The sequence below is a fragment of the Naumovozyma castellii genome, chromosome 1, assembly GCF_000237345.1.
Source record: "Naumovozyma castellii chromosome 1, complete genome".
Taxonomy (NCBI): Eukaryota; Fungi; Ascomycota; class Saccharomycetes; order Saccharomycetales; family Saccharomycetaceae; genus Naumovozyma; species Naumovozyma castellii.
In genome coordinates, this window is record NC_016491.1 from 2,277,658 (window position 1) to 2,304,542 (window position 26,885).

The following is a 26,885-nucleotide window of genomic DNA, read 5'->3' on the forward strand; positions in this document are numbered from 1 at the left end:
AAATCGTCCTCACTCAAATATCGTTTTTGGTGTTTGTTCTCTTGGTTACGACAACGTCCTTCGTTATCACTAAAGAAACGTTAAAAGGTAAATCTAGGGATATTGAATAATTTGCATGTTTCAAATTGAGGAACCTTAGTGGCCTAAATTTCTTTCAACTATCTATTGTTACCGTAAAAGAAATCATTTGCTTGATCGAGAATCTCTTCCTTAGCAAAGAAACATGAGCGTGTGCTTCCACTACCGTTTTTTGAAGCTAAGGAACAATCATATCGCTTGCGGTAAGCAAGAAAGACCGGATACGTAATTTAACCCTCTTCCGTTTGAAAAGATGACCAATAGCATATAGAGGTAATCGATATTTACCGGAATTGTTGTGAATAAAATTGGCTTGTACTTTGGGCTATAATAACGTTATGTTGCTGGACATTATTCTAATAGCAAATGCTATAGATCTTGTACAGAGTCAATGATAATTTTTCGAAATACTAAATGTATATGTAGAATTCATCATAGTAAGTAAGCATGAAATGTTGCTACAGATTGTTGACTTTTCAGCGAGAAGAACTGTTCGGAGTCGATGCACTGGTCATTTTAGTCACGTGCTCTCCCTTCTCTACTACTAAATTCCTTTCAAAAAAAATTACATCTGAAGGTTAATGCAAAACCTTCACTATAGGTTAGTTTAAACTCTCTTTCTTGTCATTTGAGAGGTTGAACTAATATTTTAATCTTTATACATAAAGGGCATGGATGTGACCATTTTCCAAAAAATGTACGTTTGCCTCCTTAGCTTAGTGGTAGAGCGCTGCACTTGTAATGCAGAGGTCGCTAGTTCAATTCTGGCAGGTGGCATTTTTTTTAAAGTTCAACACTATTGGAAAAGAATAACCCATATTGGGAATGAAAGTTAACACGATCAGCTCTACGCTATAATAGGGATACACATACACCACCCATAAGAATTCATATTTTTCTATTTAATGGGTTTCAAGTAATTCTCCAGTATATAGAAATACACAACATAATGAATTCAAATACAGAAGTTGCCATTTTCAGTCCCAATTCCAGGGCTTCAAAAGCTGAGAGGAATAAAGCAAGCTATCTCCTGAGGAAAAAACATTTTCAAAGACAATTGGCACATCAATTCTACGCTCTGGGCTGTATTCTCATCGTTATTCAGTATGTTAAATATGGTACTACGATAGTGGCACTGGTCGTTCGAGCTTTAGTTATGGCATTACTATTTACTCCGTTTCCTGATGATTCGCAATTGAGACAAATGGTTCATACATCTAACGTCTCTGGATTTATAAGTTCAAGGTTTACGAGTGGTAATGAAACAGATAATGAAAATACTGGTGATAATCAGGGCGAAGGACAAAATAACATGCCTGGAGCATTCCCTGGGAGTGGATTGGATGCTACAGTTTCAGAATTCATGGAAGAAGCCGAGGTGCAAACGCTGAAGTTGAAGATAAGGAAAATGATATTTCACAGTTCCTTTACCTTGAATTTAATTTTTATAATATTCACTATAATATATCCTACGGATTATTTAAGTGCTGTTTCGAATGGTAGTAAATTAGATGAAGAGGACCTCAAGAACATCGCATCGCCCTTCAATAATGGAAATGGAGTAATACAAGGGGAAAGACATGGCTCTGGAATATATTTGCAAATGATTGGACAATCATTACCTAGAACCAATTTCTCAGGAAATTTAGGAAGTATTTTATTTGATTTTTTGATATTGTTAGTTCAATTTTCACTCTTCACCTTAACATGTGTCAATTTCACTAATTTAGATAAACAAGCTCCGATACAAGACCAAAGGGAAGAAATAAGCGACGGATTTGATGGAAATGTATTTCTGACAAACATTGATCTTAATTTCTCTTTAACTTGTCTTCTATCTCCAACTGAAGAAGACGTGGAAGAACCTTTTGGAGAAGTCTAATAATAAACGATACAGCATAAACATATCAGATAAACATATATAGCAAATTGTGCTCTTTATGAAGGTAACACTTAGGTGTTTTTAAAATCTTAATCTTGTTGTACTTTATTAAATTTTTATATAGTCTAAATTTACATAGGTTCTACGTGCGGATGTTGTTTTATTATAGATGCAAGCATGGGTGTACAATCTATTGAGTAATTGGACAATTTTTCAAATATTCTGCTTTGTTTTTCAAAATTCTGACAGACTTAAAAAATATTTCTTCTGGTGTCATTGCACCAGTACTTTCGACATTAAAGATAAAGTGATCTCTTATTCTACCTAACTTGACTTTATCATTAAATTCCTCATGTCTCAAAACTTCTCTCGATACAGTATCCTTTCTTGCATCTTTAACAAATGCTTCCCCACTTGCATTATCAATACCAATAACACCAGGTAAGAAACATTTTTGGAATTTTTCTGCTAATTCACCCTTAATTGGTTTCGTAATATTAATATGAGGTAATAATCTGTAAGATGCAGTAGACACAGGTGAAAATTTGGCATGATCTCCACCAGTACCTAGGATACAATGAGCTCTTAAAGAGATTTCTTGGCCTGGCCTTAGTTTAGCTAATAAGATATCTTGATCACATGGTACCACTGGTGTTCCAGCAAAAGTTTCTATTTGTTTCCCTTGAGGTTCAAACTTCAAATCAGAGGCATAAACGCTGGAGTTTCTGTAAAGAATCTTAGGATCAGTAGCATCCTTTGGAGCATCAGGATTTCTGGTACATTTGACATTTAAAGTTAAGACAATAGTATTTGTATCATTAAATTTTTCCTCATCTGGTAATTCATTATCAACCCAAGTTAATAAATCTGGATCGACCTTCAATGGGATTAACCCAATTCTATGAGCTAACACTTCATCTTGAATAACTGAAGTATTATTTAAAAAATAGACGTATTCAGCGGCAACAGCAGGTACTTCTGAGATCATGATACGACGGAACGCATTTGCGATCGAAGTATCAATATTAATAAGATCAAAATTGGCCTCTCTTTCATTTAAGGACGATATTTCAACTTTGAAGGTATTTCTGAATTTTTCAACATCCCAGGCATTAGAACCATCAGGTGAAAACCCTGGGAAGTCATTAGATGTGGTGTTGTTTACACGGTTATATTCAATTCCGACGATGTTCGACATGGTGAGTTCTCTTTCTCGAGTTTACCAACTGATACTGAATATCTTCTGCAGTTAATATGTCACTCTTTACTTCATAGTGTGTTTCCTAGGACAAAATCTTATAGTCCATCTCATCTGAAAAAAATTTGATATTTTTTTTTCAGTTTCTTTATCTTGTCGCACGGACTATTTACTTTCAGAACAGCGGCTAAGTTGGCAGTGGTAAACAAGAAATAAAGTGCAACGTTTGCTGTTATTCACCATCAATTTACTTTATTAATTAACATTTCTTGGGGTCCCTAGTAGGAGGTTGTCCGTATCTCTGGGTTAAAATTACAAGCTGATCGTTAAAGGTAACGAGGTTCATCTCCTCAAAGCCAATTCGAGACATTGGGATTATATTTCCCTGCATTTCTTTATAGTAAGCATGTAAGACCCCCAATAAAAGCCATGATTCCTTGATTTTATAAAAGAAAGGTTGACTTTAGTCAAGCCAAAATTCAATAGATGGCAATTTCCCGGTCATGAAATGCACCTGGGTTTTGTGCCGGTATTCCCTTCGCGAAAATTCAAGCTTTTCCCTCGAGGCGAAGATTCAAAATCAAATGGGACAACAAAGAAAAAACATCTCTACTCTGATCAAATGAGCACAAAACATAACAAAGCATCTAGTATTCAAAACGCTACCTTCATAGCTGTCAAGAGTTGCTTTACTAAGAAATAAAAAGAAAATTTATCGTTAATTAGCGAGAAAGAGAAAAAGAATATGTTCCCTAGATCAGATAAAGATGTGGATCAACTGGTTGGCAATTTGAACCAATTGGGTCTAAACAAACCTAATGCTCGTTTTGTATCTGTAACACCAACAAGGGCAAATAAAGAAAATAGATCGTCGCTATCGCCATCGCCTTCTCCAAATAAAAACCAAAAGGTTCACTGCTGATGAAACGGAGTTAAAGAATTCTCCTAAAAAATTACCCCATGACTTTTATAAGAAGGCCCTCTCTAATGATACCAAGAGAATTGTTAATGTTTGTCAGATGTATTTCTTGGATTATTATTGTGATATGTTTGATTATGTTATAAGTAGAAGACAGAGAACAAAAAGTGTTTTAAATTATTTGGAACGTAACCAAAACTCTCTCTCCACTGAAGAATTGAATAATGAATGGACGGCATATTTACAACAGGAGCATGATGTCCTGAGAAAAAGAAGGCTGAAACCTAAGAATAAAGATTTTGAAATGATTACACAAGTAGGACAAGGTGGATATGGCCAAGTTTATTTGGCAAGAAAGAGAGATACTAAAGAAGTTTGTGCTCTAAAGATATTGAACAAGAAGCTCTTATTCAAATTAAATGAAACTAACCATGTCTTAACCGAAAGAGATATATTGACCACGACTAGATCAGATTGGTTGGTTAAACTATTATATGCGTTCCAAGATACGGAAAGTCTATATTTGGCAATGGAGTTTGTGCCAGGTGGAGATTTCCGTACGCTACTTATAAATACTAGATTTTTGAGAAATACACACGCCAGATTTTACATTAGTGAAATGTTTTGTGCTGTGAACGCCCTACATGAATTAGGTTATACTCATAGAGATCTAAAGCCAGAAAATTTTTTAATTGACTCAGAAGGTCATATAAAACTGACTGATTTTGGTCTCGCTGCCGGTACTATATCTACTGAAAGAATTCAAAGTATGAAAATAAGATTGGAAGAAGTTAAAAATTTAGAATTTCCAGCGTTCACTGAGAAATCCATTGAAGATAGAAGAAAAATGTACACTCATTTAAGGCAAACCGAGGTAAACTATGCTAATTCCATGGTCGGTTCTCCAGATTATATGGCTTTAGAAGTTTTAGAAGGTAAGAAATATGACTTTACTGTCGATTATTGGTCTTTGGGCTGTATGCTTTTTGAGAGTTTAGTTGGTTATACCCCATTTAGTGGTTCTTCTACTAATGAAACATATGAAAATTTGAGGCATTGGAAGAAAACGCTGAGGAGACCAGTACTAGATAATGGAAGGCCTGCATTCTCAGATAGAACATGGGATATAATAACCAGATTGATCGCTGATCCAATAAATAGATTAAGATCCTTTGAACATATTAAGAGAATGCCCTATTTTGCAGAAGTGAATTTTAATACTTTAAGACAATCCGCACCACCTTTTACTCCTCAATTAGATAGTGAAACAGATGCAGGTTATTTCGATGATTTTACCAATGAAGCTGATATGGCAAAGTACGCTGATGTTTTCAAAAGACAAAATAAACTTTCTTCTATGGTAGATGATTCAGCAGTCGATTCAAAACTGGTAGGGTTTACATTCAGGCATAGAAATGGGCAAAAAGGACTAAGTGGTATATTGTATAATGGTTCAGAGCATTCAGATCCATTTGCCACTTTCTACTGAAATTGTCATACAGAAAAAAATATGGACACATGTAAACATGAAACTTTTTATAAATATAAGTTCAATTTAAAATATATTTATTTTATAACTTACAATATAATATATGCATTATTTATTTTCTATTACTTTCAAAACCCATTTAGTCCATCATTCTCGTCATCTTCTAATTCTAGCTTCTTTCTACCACCGCTGTTTCTTAAGGCAGCCAATTCACTAGATACAACTTGTTTCTTAACTTTCTTGGTCATACGAGCAATCTCTTCTTCGGCATCTGCTGCTTCTTCCTGGGCGTATTGCATAACTAACCTACGCCCTAATAAATGAACACCTTGTAATTGATCCATAGCATTTTCAGCTTCTTTAGGCAATAAGAATTCAACAAATGCAAAACCTCTGGCAGACTTATCAAACTTCTTTGGAACTCTCACGGATTTCAATTGTCCGAACGAATTAAACAATTCAAATACATCCTTTCTTGTAGCTTCAAATGGTAAATTCTTCACAATAATCTTACCACTCTTAATCTTCTTACCCTTAGCACTGCTAGTAGTATTAGAAGAACCCTGTCTATGAGATAATTTTAATTGAATTCTATGTCCATCTATTACCGTCCCGTCCAATGCTGAGATAACTGCATTAGCTTGTTCTTTAGTTCTAAATTCAGCAAATCCGAAACCCATAGATAAAGTCTTATCTGCGTGCTTTGGATCAGGTTTAGTCTTAACTTGCGCAACAACGAATCCACTGAAAGTCTTGAATCTTTTAGATAGTTCCACACTGGTAGTAGTAAAATTCAGATTCTTGATAAATATAGAAACTGTAGGGCCATCGGCAACATGTTCGTCTTCATGTTCCTCATTGCTGGTTTTATCAGTGCTATCCATTATTTCTTTTACGGTATCCTTCACCTCCACAACATTTTCTTCAGGAGCGTCAGCTTCAATAAGATCAGCAGGTTCTGCGTCTCTTGTAAAACAATCTTTTGGTCCCTTTTCTAAATAAATAATACCATCCTTAAATCTCTTAAATGCTAATTTTGTAAAGGCACTCCTCCCTGAGGTTGTATCTCTATATTCCACAATGGCTATTGTACCTGATGGTGGCATTAGTAATCTTTTCAGTTTACCAAATGGCAAAAATAATTCTCCGATTTCCTCTCTTGTTGTTCCGTATGGAAAATTCTTAACAAGAATCACTTTTGCATCTCTTTGTTCTGGTGATTTTGTTTGGGCAAATTTCGTCAAATCAACACCTTTAGATTCAAAATATTTTCTAACATCACCAATTATATGAGCTTCAGCTAGAGCCTGTTTAACAGCAGAATTCGAACTTTCAGGATCAATTAAATCAGATTTCTTTAATCCCAATTTGGCGGCAACACTTCCAAGGACAGCATCCTGATTCATATATAAGGAGTTCCATGAAAATGTCTGCCTTGAGGCATTATCTTTCTTTTTCAATTCCCGTTGCTTCTTCAATGGCATATTTTTCAAATCGAATTCATCAAGACGATGAGATTTCTTAGCATCGGCAGGAAGAATGTGTAAAAGTCTACCTTGAAAAATCTGTTTATCTAGCTCAATATAGGCTTGAACAGCCTCTTTTGGATCTTTGAATAGAATATAAGCAAACCCTTTTGATTTACCTGTTCTAGTATCTAATGCAACATGAACTTCTTCCAATTCACCGAAGGGACCGAAAAGTTTCCTGAAGTCATCCTCGGTAGTAGTGTAAAGAATATTACGAAGAAAAAGACGGCCTGTTTTACTTATCTTTTCCATTGCAATATCCTCTGGAGTTTGTTGTGGTTCTTGCTCTTCCTTCTTTTCTTCTTCATCGTTCTTATTTTCTGAATCAGTATTCTCTTTCAATGATGCATTTCCTTCAGTATTTCCTTCTTTCGATAAACTGGAAGGCTTGGCTGCTTCACTCTCACCTTCTCTAATCCTTACACGACGTTGTTTAAACCAATTAAGATCAGAAACTTTTTCATCTTGTGCGAGATGATCATCTTCTCTAGTTTTTTTTTCTGTAGTTTCAGTTGTGTTTAGGTCATCCAATTTCATCATAGGTTCATCTTCTTGTTCATCTTTTTGGTCTTTGTTGAAGTCAGCATATTCATCATCACTTTCATTTTCCTTAAGAAGTGGTTTCTTATCGTCATCTCCGTTATTAAGAAGAGCCAAAAGTGGATTGCTTGATTCCTCATTATCTTCTTCAGCATTTTTATGAGATACTGGTTTTTCCCAGGAAGGTACTTGAGAACTTGGCTTCATTGTTTCAATAAACTCTTGTAATTGCTTGTTCTTCGAAATTTCAGCATCGATAGATAGTCTTCTTTCCTTCTCCTTTACTTTTTGCTTTTTCTTATCTGATTCAGCTAGTAATCTTTCCTCCTTTTCCCTAAATCGTTTTAATGCCTCTCTCTTCCTTTCTTTCATTGGTTGTGGAACTCTTGGATCAGCGAAACTTTTAGCCATCGATACTTCTAATTTGGCAGTATTAATATAGGACCCATTGAAATAATTGACTGCATCAAATGCATCTTCTTCATTGTGATACCCAATAAAGGCAAATTTTCTACTTTCACCTTCTCTATTTCTAAGGATCTTGACATCAGTGATCAAACTATTGATGGGTTCATTCTTATGAGTCTGATTCAATCTTTTCTCGAAATGCTGCTTCAAATTATCATCTGTTAAAAAACTTGGTAAACCTTTCACAATAATACGAGACATGTCGTGGTGGAAAATGTCTTATTAATCTCGATAATATAGTCTGTAAGAAAGTTAATTGTTTCAGTCACCCATTGCATAGTTAAACCATTTTACATACAAAGGCGATGAGATGAGATTGAGTTTGAAAATTTTTCTGGATTTACCCTGTCGCTTGTTAAAGCATTATCACCTTTCCCTGAGCAGACTGTTCATGTTAAGATAAGAGGCAAGATTGAAAGGAATATTCTGTAAATTACAACTGAATTAAAAATAGAATGTTCATTAATGTTACTTCCTTACATTGTATATCCATTTCAACAGGGAGTCCATAATTTTTCAAAGAGCCAATGTGTCACAATGGTTCTGAAATAATTTTTCTTTTTCAGGAAAATTTTTCCCATTAACGCGTTCTCGAGGAAATGAGTCCAAATAGTTTAACAACTGTCTACAAATGATTAAATTGATCAATTGGGACTCATTCTTAGTGGACATTACTTCTTGAAACTCTATAGAATCACGTTTATTTTAATCCCTTCAGACATGGCTGACTTAGATGGATTACCACCAGTAGACCCAACCACGGGTGAACCAATCATTAACCCATTGAAGGAAGATGGTACTGCAAAGACTCCAAAGGAAATTGAAAAGGAAAAAAAGAAGGCTGAAAAGCTTTTGAAATTCGCTGCTAAGCAAGCTAAGAAAAAGGCTGCTGCTGCTACTGCTAATCCTCAGAAGAAGGCCAAGAAACCAAAGAAGGAAGCTGAACCAATCCCTGAATTTGTTGATAAAACAGTTCCAGGTGAAAAGAAAGTATTGGTTTCCCTTGATGACCCATCTTTGAAATCTTACAATCCTGCCAATGTCGAAAGTTCATGGTATGACTGGTGGGTGAAATCGGGTTTTTTTGAGCCAGAATTCACTGAAGACGGTGAAATCAAACCTGAGGGTCTATTTTGTATTCCATGTCCACCACCAAATGTTACAGGTGCCTTACATATCGGACATGCATTAACTATTTCTATTCAAGATTCTTTGATCAGATATAATAGAATGAAGGGGAAAACTGTTTTATTCTTGCCGGGTTTCGATCATGCTGGTATTGCTACCCAATCCGTCGTGGAAAAGCAAATGTGGGCTAAGGAAAAGAAAACTAGACACGATTATGGTAGAACTGAATTTGTCAATAAAGTTTGGGAGTGGAAGGATGAATATCATAACAGAATTAAGAACCAAATTAAGAATCTAGGTGCATCTTACGATTGGACTCGTGAAGCTTTCACTTTAGATCCAAAATTAACTAATGCGGTCGTTGAGGCTTTCGTTAGATTACACGACGATGGTACTATTTATCGTGCTTCAAGATTGGTCAATTGGTCTGTTAAATTGAACACTGCCATTTCAAACTTGGAAGTCGAAAACAAGGATGTTAAAGGTAGAACTTTGTTAAGTGTTCCTAATTATGATGAAAAGGTCGAGTTTGGTGTCTTAACATCATTCGCCTATCCAGTTGCTGATTCTGAAACTGGTGAAAAATTAATTATTGCCACCACAAGACCAGAAACTTTGTTTGGTGATACAGCCATTGCTGTTCACCCAGATGATCCACGTTACACTCACTTGCATGGCAAATTTGTTCAACATCCATTCTTACCAAGAAAGTTGCCTATTGTCTTAGATAAGGAAGCCGTTGATATGGAATTCGGTACAGGTGCCGTGAAGATTACTCCAGCACACGACCAAAACGATTACCAAACCGGTAAGCGTCATAACTTAGAATTCATTAATATTTTGACTGATAATGGTTTATTAAATGAAAACTGTGGTCCAGAATGGGAAGGTATGAGGAGATTTGACGCTAGAAAGGCTGTCATTGAAAAATTAAAAGAGATGGGCCTATATATTGGTCAAGAAGACAATGAAATGACTATTCCAACTTGTTCAAGATCTGGTGATATCATCGAACCATTATTAAAACCTCAATGGTGGGTTGCTCAAGGCGATATGGCTAAGGAAGCTATTAAGGTCGTCAAGAATGGTGAAGTCACTATTACACCAAAATCTTCCGAAGCTGAGTATTTCCACTGGTTAGAAAATATTCAAGACTGGTGTATCTCAAGACAACTATGGTGGGGTCACCGTTGTCCAGTTTATTTCATCAAGATCGAAGGTAGAGAAGATGATAGAAATGATGGCACCTTTTGGGTTGCCGGTAGAAACCTTGCTGAAGCAGAAGAAAAAGCTAAGGCTAAATACCCTAACGAAAAATTCACTTTGGAACAGGACGAAGATGTTTTAGATACTTGGTTCTCTTCTGGTCTATGGCCATTTTCAACTTTAGGATGGCCAGAAAAGACAGCTGACCTAGAACACTTTTACCCATTCTCTATGTTGGAAACCGGTTGGGATATTTTATTCTTCTGGGTTAGTAGAATGATCTTATTAGGTCTAAAGTTAACTGGTTCAGTTCCATTCAAGGAAGTTTTCTGTCATTCTTTAGTCCGTGATGCTCAAGGTCGTAAGATGTCTAAGTCTTTGGGTAATGTTGTCGATCCTTTGGATGTCATAAGTGGTATCAAGCTAGAGGACCTACATGCCAAGTTGTTATTAGGTAACTTGGATCCAAGAGAAGTTGAAAAGGCTAAGTTGGGTCAAAAGGAATCTTATCCAAATGGTATCCCACAATGTGGTACCGATGCTATGAGATTTGCTTTATGTGCTTATACTACTGGTGGACGTGATATCAACTTAGATATCCTTCGTGTGGAAGGTTACAGAAAGTTTTGTAACAAGATCTACCAAGCCACCAAATTTGCCTTGATGAGATTAGGTGATGATTACCAACCCCCAGCTGAAAAGCACCTATCTGGTAAGGAATCTTTGGTTGAAAAATGGATTTTACATAAGCTAACCACCACCTCAAAGGTTGTCAATGAAGCCCTTGAAAAGCGTGATTTCTTGAACTCAACTAGTGCCATTTATGAATTTTGGTACTTGGTCTGTGACGTCTATATTGAAAATTCTAAGTATTTGATTCAAGAAGGTTCTCCAGAGGAACAAAAGTCTGCCAAGGATACTTTGTATACTTTAATTGAAGATGCCTTGAAGTTAATTCACCCATTCATGCCATTTATCTCCGAAGAATTGTGGCAACGTCTACCAAAGCGTGCTACTGAAACTTCTAACACCATTGTCAAGGCTTCTTATCCTGTCTATGAACAAGAATTTGATAATGAAAGTGCCGCTAATGCATATGAACTGGTCTTGGATGTTACCAAGGAAGCTCGTTCTTTACTAGCCGAATACAATATCCTCAAAAACGGTAAAGTCTACGTTGAATCCAACCATGATGAATCCTTTGAAACAACTACTTCCCAAAAGGATTCTATTGTTTCCATGATTAAGGCCATCGACGAAGTTACTGTTGTTCGTAAGAGCTCAGAAATTCCAGAAGGGTGTGTCTTGAAGGCTGTTAATCCAGATGTTAACGTCCACTTGTTGGTTAAGGGTCATATTGATATTGAAGCCGAAATTGCCAAGGTCCAAAAGAAGTTAGAAAAGGCTAATAAATCTAAGCAGAATATTGAACAAACAATCGGGCGTAAGGATTATGAATCTAAAGCAAATGATCAAGCTAAGGAGGCTAACAAGGTTAAATTAGAAAATAGTGTTGCTGAAATTGAAGGGTTGGAAGCAACCATCGAAAATTTGAACCGTTTGAAATTATAAGAAGTTGAAAATGACTCCAGGAGTCCCTAATGTTACATATTAAATGAAGAAATAAGTGTTGAAATTATGTAAGAATAATTAAACTAATATTATAGAATACACCTTTAAGGATCGCCTATATTTACATATATGTATCAATTGCGCATCGTCAGAGGAACTTTGCTGTCGCAATGTTATTCTGTGTTCTTTGGAAGGAGGCGAATTTCTTTCCAAGCGGAAGTCGAATTTTTTGAATACGTAAACAACCCCCCTTCAAATCTCCATGAAAAATTTGTCCAACTTGAAGACGTAACTATTCAGAGTGTTATATTTACATCAGGTTGCTTCAGAAATTCTGTTTCACACTTCATTGATACAGCATTTGCTCGAAATATATTGCTATAGAGGCTGAATACTACTATTTAAGATGAGTTCAACTAAAATGCCAGCTGGATCAACCACCGCTAACACAGTGTTCTGGTATATTCCAAATCAAATTGGTTATATGCGTGTCTTAACCGCCGTGATTTCTTTCTTTACAATGCACAACTACCCTGTATTTACTGGGTTGGTATATGGGATCTCATGTTTGTTGGATGCGCTTGATGGTACCATGGCTAGAAAGTACAACCAGGTAAGTACTTTAGGTGCTGTTTTGGATATGGTTACTGATAGATCTACTACATCTGGTTTGACATGTTTCTTATGTTATAAGTTTCCTTCCTGGTGTGTTATTTTTCAATTGCTATTGGCTCTCGATATCTCAAGCCATTATATGCACATGTACGCTACGTTAAGTAGCGGTACTACTTCTCATAAGAATGTCAGTAACGAGTCTTCTAAGTTGTTACATCTTTACTATACAAGAAGAGATGTTCTGTTTACTATTTGTTTTTTCAATGAAAGTTTTTACGGTGGTTTGTATTTGTTTGCCTATGACAACTACCACACGTTTGGTAAATGGGTTGCTTTGATCAGTTTACCAGGGTTCATTTTTAAGCAGATTACAAATGTTATTCAATTACAAAGAGCTGCTCTGATTTTGGCAACCTCTGATGCCACCAAAGCCAACGAAAGGGCAAAATCAAATTAAAACTGAACGATTTTGTATTCTATAAAGTTGACTTATTTCACGAAGTATAATATCTCTCCATATTATTTTATTGGACAATCATAAATATGTATGTGTACATATATATGTATTTCTAACGATTATTTAAGAAAAATAGATGTTTATGTGACTTAGGTGACAATCCGACACTACGTATTTATTTAGTTATTCGTTCCGATATTGCATTTTCAGATTTGGAACGCGCGATTTTGGAGATTTTTACATAATCAACGTTTTCTGTTTAATACATTGTTCTCCAGCTGTCTCAAGACTAAACTTTGTTTACAAAAGATATTTGAGAAATATTTGATACATCAATCAGCCATCTGCTTGATCCTGAAAAAGAAAGTGAAGTCAAGATGAACAAAATAGCTTCCATTTTAGATAGAACCATGGATTGTCTGTTAGAATTGCCACAGCCAGTCATCTTCAAGACATATGTCCTTGATGTCCTCCAATCCAACAACCTTGTCAGCTCACCAGCTATTTTGAATAATCTACACTCTATCATATACGTTGCTTTGTTCTATCACATGTGGTTTTTGATTGCGAAGTACATCATTTTCCCACCATTTGTTAAATTGAAGATGCAATGGGATCAAGAGGAGGAGAAGAATACTTCTGCTAAGACAAGGAAGCATAAACTTCACAAACACCAGAGTCCAAAGAAGAGATATAATTCTCTTGTTATTCAATGTTCTATTCATTTCATTTCCTTGTTACAATGTGTGTTTGTTTTATACCCATCATTATCAATCTTGCTCAACCCTGCTAAGTCGTCAGAAATATTTTACGACTCTGAAGCTCGTGTCTTTGGTACTACACGTGATACGGAAGTTGTTTGTATCTTTGCCATTGGTTATTTTCTATGGGATAGTGTAATTTCAATGTTTTATTCTTCTATTGCTTTCGTTCTCCATGGTATTGTTTCTGCTGCAGTATACTTTATTGGATTGAAACCATATATTCAATATTACGCCCCAGTCTTCATGATGTTTGAATTATCGAATCCATTTTTAAATTTCAGATGGTTTGGTATTAAATTATTGCCATCAAATAATAAATTTATTGATTATTTGTTGTTATTCAACAATTTACTTCTAATGATTATTTTCTTTTTGGCAAGGATTGTCTACGGTTGGTTCCAAATCGGAATGATCGTGTACGATTATTATACTGTTCGTAATGATCCAAGGTTTATATTATTCGACTCCGTTGTGATAGTTGGTGGAAATTTAATTTTAGATGTCTTGAATGCCATTTGGCTTTCTACAATGGTGAAAGTTGCTATAAAGCTTTTAAAAGGTGAGAAAAAGGCTGACAAGAAGGATTAATTTTAAAAAAAAGCTCATACCAAATCATTGCAACTTCAATCTTATGTAACTGAATATGCATACTTTTATATCATTACACCAATCCGAATTTTATAAAAAAATGGATCAGTGAATTATTCCCTATCTTCTATGGATGTATATTTTCTTTTTGCAGTAGTACTATCTCAACTCTAATACTCTTCAGTGCATGCGCCGTCCTTCAAAGTTTAGAAAATAGAAGCAAACCTCAATTTACTATTTACCTAAATAATAGCTAGAACGATACACAGTTAAACCGATGGGTCACGCTGGAAATGCAATCAAAAAGCTATTGGATACAAGAGTGACTGCATTAAAGCATGCACCTTTAGATTTACCCCCAATTACTAGCCCTCTCCTAATAAGCTTTGAAAGATGGTCCGATAAAAGGAAAAAGTTGTTCTTCGATGATGAGGAAACTATGAAATCCTCGAATGTTCACAATTTAAATCTGAAAGATAATTTATTTGCCAATTTGCTTTCGGCCCCCATGAGGTCAGAAAAGCTTACGAGGGTGAAGCTACCCAAAGATATGTTAATGCAGCTTAATCTCGAAACCACAGAAAGCTCTTCTTCAAAAACCCGTCTCCGATTGAATGCTACCATAAATCATAAGAGGAGAGGCAGAAGCTCATACGTTATCAATTCTTGCAGAATCCTTGACCAAAATAGGAAAATGGTGAATTCTTGGCTTCCCATGCCACCTTCGATATCAAGCGTGCAATACTTCGAAATACCAGACGTTGAAATACCTACTGATCTATTTAGTAAATATGGAGATGACCTTTTTGCTATTCTTTTGAAGTCTCTGGAAAAACGTGATTCAGCTCACTCAACTAAAACGACTAACCAGATCAATGATTGGGATGTGATCTTAACTAATGATAAAGAACGAAACTCAATGGTTGCACTAATGAAAGTTTTGATAAATGGTGCTGATAATACATTGATTAATTTTAACCTTCCTTCTTTTGCTGAAAACGAATGGGAAGAGATCAGAAAAGTTAATAATTTACTATATGAGGACGGCGTAGTACTAAAAAGTAATGGCGACGAAAATACAATCAAATTATTATACAAATACATTATGTACTCAATATGACGGGCAAATCTTTTTGCAACTGTCAGGTGAGAGATTCCTATATTTCGAACATGAGATCATAATTTATCAATACTCCGATCTCAAACACGATTATTGGTTGTTTTGACCATTGCCCATAAAATTGATTTTGGGTAGAAAAATACTGTGGGCACATCGAACTGCATATCATTACAAATATATTCAACTGAATTAAGAACTTGTGAGGGCTGTGACTAAGGAGTATAAAATTAGTCACAGTCCTCTTATTTTGAATATTATCCTATTACATGTTTCCTTTTTTTTTATACTACATAATGAACATGTTATGTTGTTCAAAGTTATTATCTAAGCCTTAAATCCTTTTAATCTCACTCGCGATAACAGAAGTTTGTAGTACTTGGTCAATTGCATTTAATATCTTGTAATAAAAGAGTTTTAGGGTTACCAAATGGCTTAATTTAACAACATAAAAAAGACCCTTTGTACCTAGCATAAAGATCCTCAAGTTTTCGTTACCACCTGTTGACGTAATTATTAATTCAGTTTTGAAATAGAAATGTAACAGGTCGTTGTCAACGCTTAATGGTGTCACAGAAAATGATTTTTTGATATGATAAAAAATTTTAAAATGAATTACGTTTCAACAGAATCATATATTCTACACATCTTCTTGCTGGTGTTCCTATTTTGATCATTTGTACTCAGTTCATAGATGTTATTATATTTCATATGATGTTATTGATTATGCATATGTAACAGAAAATTTAGAAAAATTATAAAAAATAGCTTCTATGGCCAAGTTGGTAAGGCGCCACACTAGTAATGTGGAGATCATCAGTTCAAATCTGGTTGGAAGCATTTTTTTAGTTTTGGTTTGAATTTCTTAAGTAACTCCAAAGAGACTTGTCCGTACCGGACAATAACTAAAAACAAGAAAAATAAACAATCAAGCATCCGCGGCAAAAAAAGAAACCCATTTTTGACAAAGGGATTGATGTTACTGAAAAATCCCCTCGATTTTCGTGATTTTTGTATCGATCTGTTTACATGATCTATCATCTTTCATCTACAATATAGTCAACACCCTCATCGCCTTCATTAACTCAAACCAACACCGTATTGAATACAACGTCTATGGCAATTGAAAAGGATCCAGTAATATAGAATCCAATACACATTATAATAAAAAAACATATATGCTTAATGATATTAGGACAGGAGCCTGGAACGCACTCATATTTGTTGCTTGCCTCTTTGTTGTCGTTTGCATCATTGAAAAATCAGCGAGCTTCATTGTATCATGGTTGCTTGCAATTAGCAGATTGCCATTGAATGATTTCTCATTCGGCTACATTTTTGGCACACACATACGAAATGTACAATTTTCAACTAAGAAATTTAAAATTAAGATTGGAAAGTTAGGTATACATATGGGATGGAGGCCGTCAATCTCAATTAAACATGTGGAACTTCATTTTTTTGAAGAAAAATCATCCAGTAACTCCACTCACACTGGCAATCCCTCACCCTTTAATTTCACAGATAACTCCTTTAAATTTAAATTGAATAATGCACTGGCATATCTTCTTAAATGGAGTTTTACCTTGAATCCATTCATACGTGACGTTTCATTAATATTTCCAAATGGAATCAAGCTAAATATCAATCTTATTTCAATATTAATTATACATAAACCTGATAATTATATTAGGATGGAATTTTTTTTACACAAGATCTTGAAGTCGAAATCAAAAGATACAATTAATCATATTGGCTTCCAGATGAAATGGGACATTATTGAGAATCACGATAAAGAATTAAATACAACGGAACTTATCTTGAAACAGTGGGCTACAAATTTAAAAATTAGTGGTATCAACGTACATGTCCCTGAGCTACCAGCAGCTGTAAATAAAACTGAAAATAATGGTTCTGTGCCTATTTCAGACAGCGTTAAGCCTGAGCAACTCCTTAAAAACTTATTGGAGCCTATAAACTATCCACTAAAATGTTTAAATCTTTTAGATGTCAAGTTTGAGAATTTACAATTAAATTATAAGAACTTTGGTAAAGTGACGATCTCAAGCATCCAAGCTTCTGTGGAGTCAGTAGCAGTCCTTAACAACGGAACATCTTTGGAAGTGATTTCATCTGATAAGGATTTGGGTAATGATTATGAGATTTCTTTCTCGGTTAGTAATATTTTATTTGATATTGACGGTGACACAAGTCTACGTATACCGCTCATTAACATTATAATTATCTCCAATGTATTACTTTGTGTTTCAGAAGACATTCCACTGAACAAAACAACGATATCATGTACAATAAATGTTATCAATCCATCATTATTCTCTACAATTAATCAACTATTTTCTCTTATTGAGAAGTATGAAGCATTACATAGTGGAACAGGAATTAAATCTTCCCAAAAAACAGCTCACGTAAACCCTGTTAATCTTCTTATTACAGATATTAATGAACTTCCAAGTTTTAGATTCCAGTTAACTCTCTCGGACTTTACCTCTACCCTACAGATTTCAGATGAGGAAAATGTGATATTCAAAATCTTTAATATTCATTCATTATTAACAAGAAATAATGGCACCATTGCATGTCAATCAAAGGCTATAATTCCGATGCAGAAACAAATCATATTCGATAAAGAACACTCTGCAGAGCAGAACACAACAAATTATGTAAAGATTGTTGGAGCAACACTAGATTATTTGAAAGTGTTTAAAACAGATGGTGTATCCTCTCTGTCGGTGCCGATATATGGTTTTGAGCGATTAGACACTTTTTTGGATAATATTTCGCTAAGAGGTATAAACATTCAAAGTACTTTAAGACATTCCCATGTAACTTTGAATGACTTGAGAGTGTTAGAGACATTACAGATTGTGATCTCGAAAATCCATAAGCAACTTAAGAAGGCAACAAGTTCGGCTACTCCAAACAAAACTGTGCCTATGGAAACTGCGGTCAAAAATATGTTCAAATGGTGCCTAAGGTTAAGATTAAAAGATTCTTATTTCTCTTTGTTAGTTGCTAAATTTTTGCCAACAATTCTAGATCCTTTAGAAATTGATGGATTTAATCTTACAGACGTTGATAGAGGTTTGAAGATTTTATTAGATGAATGTATTTTTACCATTAATCCCCAAGAGAAACGCTTTGAAATTATTGACGCTTCTGTTATCCGTGTAATGGATAATCAGAACCATGAGAGCTTGTCCGATGATATTCTGAAACTATTTAACCTCACTATTGCGATGAAGGACAATATTGTGGGCTATATTAATTTACCAACAATTCAAATTAAGTTTGACACCAATCTAATATGGCTAGCTTTTTACCTCTACAGTATTGTAAGGCATTTTCGTCCTAAAGACAACCACCCAATATCTCCACAACATTCCAGCTCCATAGGTCTCCTATCAAAATTTGATTTGGGTATAGCCAAGGTTTTTATTTCCATTACCTTACCCAAAGATGTACCTTTACTGTTTTCGATAGAGAATGTACGGTATTCACCAGAAAATAAACTCTTGAGTATACCATTAATTACCGCTTATGTTCAATCAATTTATGTCAAGACAGTCAAAATACACGTAGCCTTAATGACAATTAGGGATTTTATTTTTGATGTTGGCTATTTTCTAAACCACCAGGTATTAAGATTTCAAACATCGCTACTTTATTTTCATACTGAATATCACTTCAGATTTTATATGATTGTGGATAATATAATCACTATGTTCAAGTCATTCAAACAAATAAAGCTTGCATTCTCTGATTTACAAAAATTTCAAAGAGTCTATCCTCTACCTCAACTACCTAGAGTATTTCCTACGATTGAATTTTCGACTGATCATTTTCTAATTGATGTGGAAGAAGATCCTTTCGAACAAGAATTAGGTCTAATTCTTAAAATTGGTCTTTTGGAACAAAGAGAAAGACTTCAAAAGTTGCGTGAGTTTGAGAATCAGATTGCTGAATATCATGCAGGACATAAGGCAACTCCAACAGTAGTACATTTTTCAAGGAGAGGTCGTGTTTCGTCAACAATTCTTGAGAAACAGATGAAGGAGAAGCTATTGGAACATTTTTCAACCTCATGGATAGAAAGGTACAAGGCTGCTAAAATTCGTTTTCATGGTAAACCTTGTCAAGTCCATAAATATGATGATTTGGGAACAAATTATATTTTACTATCAAGCGCAATTACAAGTACAACGGCCAATCTAACTGTTGATGATTTACGAATTGAAATTACAAAGCCATCCTTCCCTGTTGACGAATACACAAAATTTCTTCATCAATATGGGAAGGGAATGCCGCTTGACATGGCGTTTACTCTTCTAATTATAATCGGGATTAAAGTTAAGACGGGTTTATGGGAATTGAAGCTGAGAGATTATCCGACGCCTGCGATTTCATTGCCAGATACATACACAACAGGTGACGTTATTTTTGCTGAAAAGATGCCAGAGGTATTTGCGCTAAACACAGTGTATGTTCCTTTTGTTTCTTCTGCAGAGGCCAAACCATTCCTCGAAAAGAATTCCATATATGGATCTCATATCATACGTACCATTAATTCTGTTAAGATCTATTTCAATTTGAAATCTTCAGTTGTTTCTGATATACCAGCAACAGTTACATGGGGGAAATCATTACAACCTGGATACGAGTCATTGATGTTATGGTTTGATTTCCTAACGAAGCCACATGTGGACCCATCTCAGAAACTAGGATTCTGGGACAAATTTAGATTTCTTTTGCATGGAAGATGGATATATGGCTTTTCAGAAAGAAGCAAATTCCAACTCAATATTAAAGGTTCTGGTGATCCATATAAAATAACTGATGATGGTGCTGGTCTTTCTTTTTCTTGGTCAGGTGGTACAATCATTAGATTACATGACTCCATAGATCCTAAAGAATTCTTAAAAATAGAGTCAAACAAGTTTCAATTAGGTGTACCAGATTTTACGGCTGTTAATAGATTTGAGAAAGTCTTTATGAGATTGGATGGGGAAGTCGTATGGAAAATGGGTCTTTTGTTTGAGCAAGGAAATATACATTCACCTGGTGATGCAGAACGTCTACCACCGACAAGGCCGCATTATGATATTCAATTAATGCACCCAAGCCACGTATCAGAAATAAAAGACTATGATTCATATGAAGGTTTTAGGAGTGCCTTCATTCATCTCTCTTTTGGAGTTTATTCTTTTTCCGAAAATTCAGAAAATAGTTTATACTTGGCACCCTATTCTTTACGTCATTTTCTTGCATGGTGGGATTTGTTTCATACGTATACCTCAGGTCCAATTAGGCAGGGGCCCCTGTTTCCTGATTTGATTCAAAATAAGACAAAATTTTCGAGAGCGTTATACACCATTAAATACCAACTTCACTTGGAGCCTTTAACAGTAACACATGTATATCGACATATTAGTACACAGTATGAATCAGCAGAAAAGGGAGAAATTCATTATACAGGTTTAAAAGGTAGATTTGCATCTTTGAAAATTGACTTACACCAAAGGAGAATTAAATTAATACACCAAAATGAACGATTGAATAAATCAAAACCTGTCTGGAAATTGAAGATGAGTACCGGTGAAATTGATTGTTCAGAAGCCGATATTAGAATATTATCTACAGTCTTTGACCAAAGTATTATGGAGGAATTGTTGAGTACGCCAACAAATATTAACGGGCTAGATGCGGAGGTGGATTCAGTCCAGGAGAATGATGCTATCGATATGTTGAAAGGTTCAGAATGGTATGACCATGAGGATTATGTCGATCTGAATCAAGTTTCTCTAAATTCGTCACTTCCACTGAAATTGGAAGCTATTCCGTTCCTGTATTCACCACGTATATCATATTTTAGAAAAATCAATGATGCAGGTTATATGGTCGCTTTTCCATTTAGTTCTGAAGAGTCTCATGATTGTTTAATCGGAAAAAATCATCCAGAAAAGACTCAAGAAACTCTTGCACAGGGAAGATTCAACGAACTAACAGATGAAATAAAAAACCTAAATGAGGCATTAGAAATCTTAAATAAAAATCACAAAATGACTTTTGAAAAAAAGGCTAAGATTGACTCATTAAATTTAGAATTGCATGATTTGAAGCACAGATTGCATATTGTACACGATATCCTTAAAGACTTAAAGATTTCGGAAGAAGTTTCCAGTACATTTTCTAATTCAGATGATGAGGAAAGCTCGATTGGAGACGGACACTTGACTGTTTCGGAGTCTAGTGTTGAGCCCTCAAATATGTCCCTCCTAAGAACGGACACAATTGAATCGTTTGCTTCAATGAGACGTGCTTCCACCATCCAGCATTCTTCAACGTACGACAACAGATTTATAATTCATAACATCCAACTAAGGTTCGATAAGAAAATTAGGAATCACATGTTAGAATATGCCACAAATATAGCCGAAAGAACGTCAATGCGTTACTCATTAACATATAAATCAGTAACAATATTAAAGGATTTACTTAAAAATGTACTAGAAAGTACAAAGACAACGATGGATGATGGAAGCTCAATTTCCGACGAAGATTTGATCTCGAACGTGGAATTCATCGAAGAGTTTGAAGAATTAATTAGAGAAGTTCCCGATGCAAATTTTGATGCAGTGGACAACTATCTAATCAGATTAATTTCTCCTCAAGTACAGATCAGATCGCCATGCGAACCGAACACCACAGTCATATTAGCGGCAAGAGATATCGAGGTGGGTATAATTGATATTGTTCAAGTTATGAATAAAGAAGGAAGAAAGATAGCATTGGATGTGGATACAGTGGTTGAAACAAGATATTGTGCGGTATCAAAGGATATCCAATTATTCACACTATTCAAAGACGATCTAATCAAATCCCCTATTAAAGGCCTTCATAGAAATGGATATGGAACTGATAGATTCTCCGAATTTTGGCCCCCATGGATACCGTTAGAAATGTGCTTTGACGGAACCCTACTGGCTAAACATGTTTTCTTAAAAAGGAGATCAATGTTCTGTACCTTTATAGCCCCCAACCCCTTATATGTAGGAGACAAGAAGTTGAAAAACATTTCCATTGACTCGAAGATACGTGTTGGATTCCCTGCTTTAATTCTTACATCAACTTCACAACAATATTGCTCAGTATATGCCATAACGCAAGATCTCCTATCATTTGGTTCCAGTTTAGACGAAAAAGTTGAAAAGTTATCGCAGGTTCTATTTGCAGACGAAGTTCGTAACAATTTGGATCGTCTAGATGTGTTGGCAATAACAAATTTGCAAGAAATGATTAAGCAATTATACTGCACTAGAGCGTTCCTAAAAGTTCATGACCCTACTCTCTTCCGAACGACAGCACAAAAAATAACCTTTGAAATCCAGACAAACGTTTTGAAATTAACTCTCCTTATGACCGCTATCAAAAAAAATTATGATAAAATTGGTAAAAATAGTCCTTCATTTCAAAGAAAATTAAAATGGCAGGTTGGTACAGATAAGCTTTTGTGGGAATTGTTTGATGTTGACAAAAATCCATTCATCACTATTGGAATGGGACCTTCGACATTTGTTAGATCTCAAATGTCCAGTGGGTTGAATAGCAACAAGGTATTTATTACTTCTTTGAAATGTTTCAACCAACAAGACACGCCGATCTTTGGAGAACTTTTGGCTCCATTTTATAGTAATTCCAGTTACGATGAAACATTGCCCATGATTGAAATTTCTTGGGTCCAGACACCTCCTGTTGGAGGCATATCGAATCTAGAACAAATGATCGTCTCCTTACAACCGATTGTTTTTAAAATGGACCATGTAACTTCAGAAAAAATAATGAGTTATTTATTCCCAAAAATTGATGTAGAGAATATTTCAGGGACATCAGCCAGCATAACCAGTGGTATGGCAACATCGAACATATCAAGACAGGCTTCTTTTTTGAGTCTGGCTAATAGTGGATCATCTCTCAGTAATATGAAAGACGTAGATTCGTGGGATTTAACGAGTATTCATAATACACCAGGAAGTCCAAAATTGCCCAAAAAGGAACCAGGGAGGGTATCTAGTGCATTTTTTAGCCACTCCAAAGAAAGTATAAATGAAATGGTTAAACGGTCTGGAGTGTATTTTAATGTTGGGACAATTACTATAAAAAACACGGAGATGTCCATTTGCTATAAAGGTGCACATAAGGTCCTTACGGATGTAAATGATTTAATTATCAAGGTTCCTACTTTAAATTATCAAAATAAATTGTGGTCCAGGGACGAATTTTTTAATGCATTGAAGCATGATATTGTTAAAATCGTCTTACACCATCTTGGAAAAATTGTTGGAAACAAATTTTTGCCACATAAGAAGGAGAATAAGTTAAAGGTTTCAACTGACATTAAACAGCTTTTAAGTTCAACATCAGATAAAAGCAGAAACGGTCGTATCAGAGGCTCTAACACAAGTTCCATGAGGACTAGTCTCTCAAGGCAATCACCATTGGATTTAGATGACCTTGAACAGGAAATAATGAGTGATGAAGATATTAAACCTTTTTTTCCATTTACAGGGTCAGATAGCGCATCACATCTTGCTCCTTAAACAGTTTGAAGCTGAGGAGTATTAACTCACCTAATTAAATGGTAATTAATTTAGTGTTTTTTTGTAGATAGATAGAATTGTAGCAAATGATACTGGATCGGACAGTAAACCTAGTAATATTGTTTTATATTTTTAATTATTTCTAAACAGATACTTGTTTTTTTACTAGAAAATAGAAGAAAAAAAAATAGGAACCCAATTTCAGAACATGTTGCCAGTTTTTCAAACAATTTCATATGATACTCTGGCCGAGTGGTCTAAGGCGCCAGGTTAAGGTCCTGGTCTCTACGGAGGCGCGGGTTCAAACCCCGCGGGTATCATTTTTTTTTATTGTGAAACTTAGTAGGTTTCAAATACTTCATAAAATAACTTAATGTTGTCATGTATACATTTGAAGAACATAGACACTAGTTTTGACTGAATGGCTTTGATGGGATATTGAAATTTTCATCCTTTCACTTATTCCTTTGTATTTCGAGATCTTGCGCATCATCGAAAAATGAAAATTAAAAAAAAATTCTGTATTATTAAGCATTTGATGAGAAAGTAGAAACAATTTGAGATCTCTCTTTGCAGCTTCTACACGAAAACTAAGACAGTAGAAAAAAAGAGGAATGTCGTTAGAAGCCATAAAATTTGATAAATCAAAGCCAGAGCAAGTCACGGTCGAAATTATAGATCAATTATTATTGCCTTATAAAACCAAATATATACCAATTCATACGATTAATGATGGTTACCAAGTTATTAAAAATATGCAGGTCAGAGGAGCACCAGCAATTGCTATTGTTGGCTCCTTGTCAATTTTAGTCGAATCGCAATTGCTGCAAACGGAGGCGTTCACAAGAAATCAATGGTATTATGACCTTTCAGATTATACTTCGGTCAAATCAAGATTACAAGAAAGATTAAAATTTTTGCTGAGTAGTAGACCAACTGCCGTAAACTTATCTAATGCGTTGGTTGTTATAACAACGCTTTTGGAGGAGTCTACCGATTTGAAAGGATTCAGTTTAGCTGTATTTAAGTTTGTGACAGCTCTTATTGAAGAAGATTTGGCTAACAATATCAAAATGGGAGCCAATGGATCAAAATATTTGTTAGAATCTTTAAAACAAGAAGGTTTCGAAGATGATTTCGCCGTATTTACTATTTGTAACACAGGATCGTTGGCAACGTCTGGTTATGGTACAGCATTAGGTGTCATCCGTTCTTTGTGGGAAGATTCACGAAACAAGTTGAATCTCGACAATCCAAGCAAGAAATCCAAGATGTCATTCCAACACAAAGCCAAACTTGCACATGTTTATCCATTGGAAACTAGACCTTATAACCAAGGGTCGCGTTTAACGGCTTATGAATTAGTTCATGAAGAAATCCCTGCTACTCTGATTACAGATAGTTCAGTGGCGTATAGAATTAAAACCAGTCCAATTCCTATAAAAGCTGCTTTTGTAGGTGCAGACAGGATTGTTCGTAATGGGGATACTGCAAACAAGATCGGTACCTTCCAATTGGCTGTGATTTGCAAGCAGTTTGGTATTAAGTTCTTTGTTGTCGCTCCAAAAACAACAATAGATGCAGTAACAGAAACTGGTGATGATATTGTCGTGGAGGAGCGTGATGGTGACGAATTTAAATTAGTTACTGGGACGGCTATTAATCTTGAAACTGGCTCAGCTCAATTAGATGCAGCCGGGGAGCCTCTAGCAGCAAAAGTGGGAATTGCACCACCTAATATTGACGTTTGGAATCCAGCTTTCGACATCACGCCACATGAATTTATTGACGGTATTATCACAGAAGCTGGTGTTTTCGTAAAGAACAACAACGGTGAATTCACTCTCGATAAACTATTTTAAAATCCTCCAAGCTCTACTATTTTATATTTGGATAGATAGTATGTAGTTTTTATTGAACAAACTTTTACGATATTCACAGTGGGAACAATGTCTAACAGCATCTAAAGCGAGGAGTTTAACGTTGGGGGACCATGGTTTGTCAACTACTGTTACTGATTCCACCATACAATCTGTCTTTTCCGGAATTACTAAATATTAAGAGTCTTTCTGACACCTCAGATAATATCCCCAAGAGATAGTCAGCAACAAAGTTCTGTTTACCAGGTATATGTTTCCATGCGAGACGATATCCCCAAGAGACATTCACTGATGTATTGTTGGGCTTTGCTTTTACAAATTACAATGTGCTAGATTAAAGTAAATAAACTTAATAACACAAAATAAACGTGAAAGACTGAATGTTTTTCTCTATCTAATGTATATAAAGCATACAACTATATTACGTGTTCGTTCTTATGACACCTTCTCTTTCCATCAAAGCTCGACGATGTAAATCTTCACGATTATTCTTTATAACGTATGGTTGTTCATACACTTACGTAAAGGTTAATTGTTGTTACGGCGAATATGAAACATTTACACTATAAAAATAGAAGTATGGAACATTCACACTATAAAAATAGGAGTAAGAAAAAAGGAGATAGGTGTAACGAAAGAAAAAGAAACAGACCAAGTAGAAAAGATTCCCGATGTATAAATAGCAAGTTATTTTGATGGTAAGTAAGATTGAAATTGAGAAGAATTATTTTATTTATAAATATGTAGTTTAGAATAGAGCAGCGAGAATTTAAAGTATTAAATAATTAAAGAAGCATGTCGAATATAATTCATCCAGATATCACCAATTTGATGGAACAA

The 26,885-nt window shown here is 35.1% G+C and overlaps 10 protein-coding genes and 3 non-coding genes across 13 annotated transcripts; 11 read left to right on the forward strand and 2 right to left on the reverse strand.

Annotated features, from left to right (window-relative positions):
• Positions 1-783: 783 nt before the first annotated feature.
• On the forward strand, positions 784-855 carry NCAS0Atrna5T. The gene has a single exon. It is a non-coding gene; the product is annotated as a tRNA-Thr (tRNA).
• A 172-nt stretch (positions 856-1,027) lies between these two features.
• On the forward strand, positions 1,028-1,960 carry GLD1 (Gld1p; the record flags this gene model as incomplete). Its single annotated transcript, XM_003674042.1, has 1 exon — positions 1,028-1,960. One exon carries the CDS (start codon positions 1,028-1,030, stop codon positions 1,958-1,960), a length of 933 nt encoding a protein of 310 aa, XP_003674090.1.
• Positions 1,961-2,150: 190 nt separating this feature from the next.
• Positions 2,151-3,158, reverse strand: RPC40 (DNA-directed RNA polymerase core subunit RPC40; the record flags this gene model as incomplete). The annotated part of the gene is made up of 1 exon (XM_003674043.1): positions 2,151-3,158. The coding sequence occupies one exon, from the start codon at positions 3,156-3,158 to the stop codon at positions 2,151-2,153; it is 1,008 nt and encodes a 335-aa protein (XP_003674091.1).
• A 1,019-nt stretch (positions 3,159-4,177) lies between these two features.
• Positions 4,178-5,566, forward strand: DBF20 (serine/threonine-protein kinase DBF20; the record flags this gene model as incomplete). The annotated part of the gene is made up of 1 exon (XM_003674044.1): positions 4,178-5,566. One exon carries the CDS (start codon positions 4,178-4,180, stop codon positions 5,564-5,566), a length of 1,389 nt encoding a protein of 462 aa, XP_003674092.1.
• Positions 5,567-5,694: 128 nt separating this feature from the next.
• Positions 5,695-8,304, reverse strand: MRD1 (RNA-binding ribosome biosynthesis protein MRD1; the record flags this gene model as incomplete). The annotated part of the gene is made up of 1 exon (XM_003674045.1): positions 5,695-8,304. One exon carries the CDS (start codon positions 8,302-8,304, stop codon positions 5,695-5,697), a length of 2,610 nt encoding a protein of 869 aa, XP_003674093.1.
• A 519-nt stretch (positions 8,305-8,823) lies between these two features.
• On the forward strand, positions 8,824-12,009 carry NCAS0A11550 (uncharacterized protein; the record flags this gene model as incomplete). Its single annotated transcript, XM_003674046.1, has 1 exon — positions 8,824-12,009. One exon carries the CDS (start codon positions 8,824-8,826, stop codon positions 12,007-12,009), a length of 3,186 nt encoding a protein of 1,061 aa, XP_003674094.1.
• Positions 12,010-12,415: 406 nt separating this feature from the next.
• On the forward strand, positions 12,416-13,081 carry PIS1 (CDP-diacylglycerol--inositol 3-phosphatidyltransferase; the record flags this gene model as incomplete). Its single annotated transcript, XM_003674047.1, has 1 exon — positions 12,416-13,081. One exon carries the CDS (start codon positions 12,416-12,418, stop codon positions 13,079-13,081), a length of 666 nt encoding a protein of 221 aa, XP_003674095.1.
• Positions 13,082-13,458: 377 nt separating this feature from the next.
• ALE2 (Ale2p) lies at positions 13,459-14,433 on the forward strand (the record flags this gene model as incomplete). Its single annotated transcript, XM_003674048.1, has 1 exon — positions 13,459-14,433. The coding sequence occupies one exon, from the start codon at positions 13,459-13,461 to the stop codon at positions 14,431-14,433; it is 975 nt and encodes a 324-aa protein (XP_003674096.1).
• A 277-nt stretch (positions 14,434-14,710) lies between these two features.
• On the forward strand, positions 14,711-15,553 carry RRG8 (Rrg8p; the record flags this gene model as incomplete). Its single annotated transcript, XM_003674049.1, has 1 exon — positions 14,711-15,553. The coding sequence occupies one exon, from the start codon at positions 14,711-14,713 to the stop codon at positions 15,551-15,553; it is 843 nt and encodes a 280-aa protein (XP_003674097.1).
• Positions 15,554-16,317: 764 nt separating this feature from the next.
• Positions 16,318-16,390, forward strand: NCAS0Atrna6T. The gene has a single exon. It is a non-coding gene; the product is annotated as a tRNA-Thr (tRNA).
• A 338-nt stretch (positions 16,391-16,728) lies between these two features.
• HOB2 (Hob2p) lies at positions 16,729-24,165 on the forward strand (the record flags this gene model as incomplete). The annotated part of the gene is made up of 1 exon (XM_003674050.1): positions 16,729-24,165. The coding sequence occupies one exon, from the start codon at positions 16,729-16,731 to the stop codon at positions 24,163-24,165; it is 7,437 nt and encodes a 2,478-aa protein (XP_003674098.1).
• Positions 24,166-24,403: 238 nt separating this feature from the next.
• Positions 24,404-24,485, forward strand: NCAS0Atrna16L. Its single transcript has one exon. It is a non-coding gene; the product is annotated as a tRNA-Leu (tRNA).
• A 294-nt stretch (positions 24,486-24,779) lies between these two features.
• Positions 24,780-26,027, forward strand: MRI1 (S-methyl-5-thioribose-1-phosphate isomerase MRI1; the record flags this gene model as incomplete). The annotated part of the gene is made up of 1 exon (XM_003674051.1): positions 24,780-26,027. The coding sequence occupies one exon, from the start codon at positions 24,780-24,782 to the stop codon at positions 26,025-26,027; it is 1,248 nt and encodes a 415-aa protein (XP_003674099.1).
• Positions 26,028-26,885: the final 858 nt, after the last annotated feature.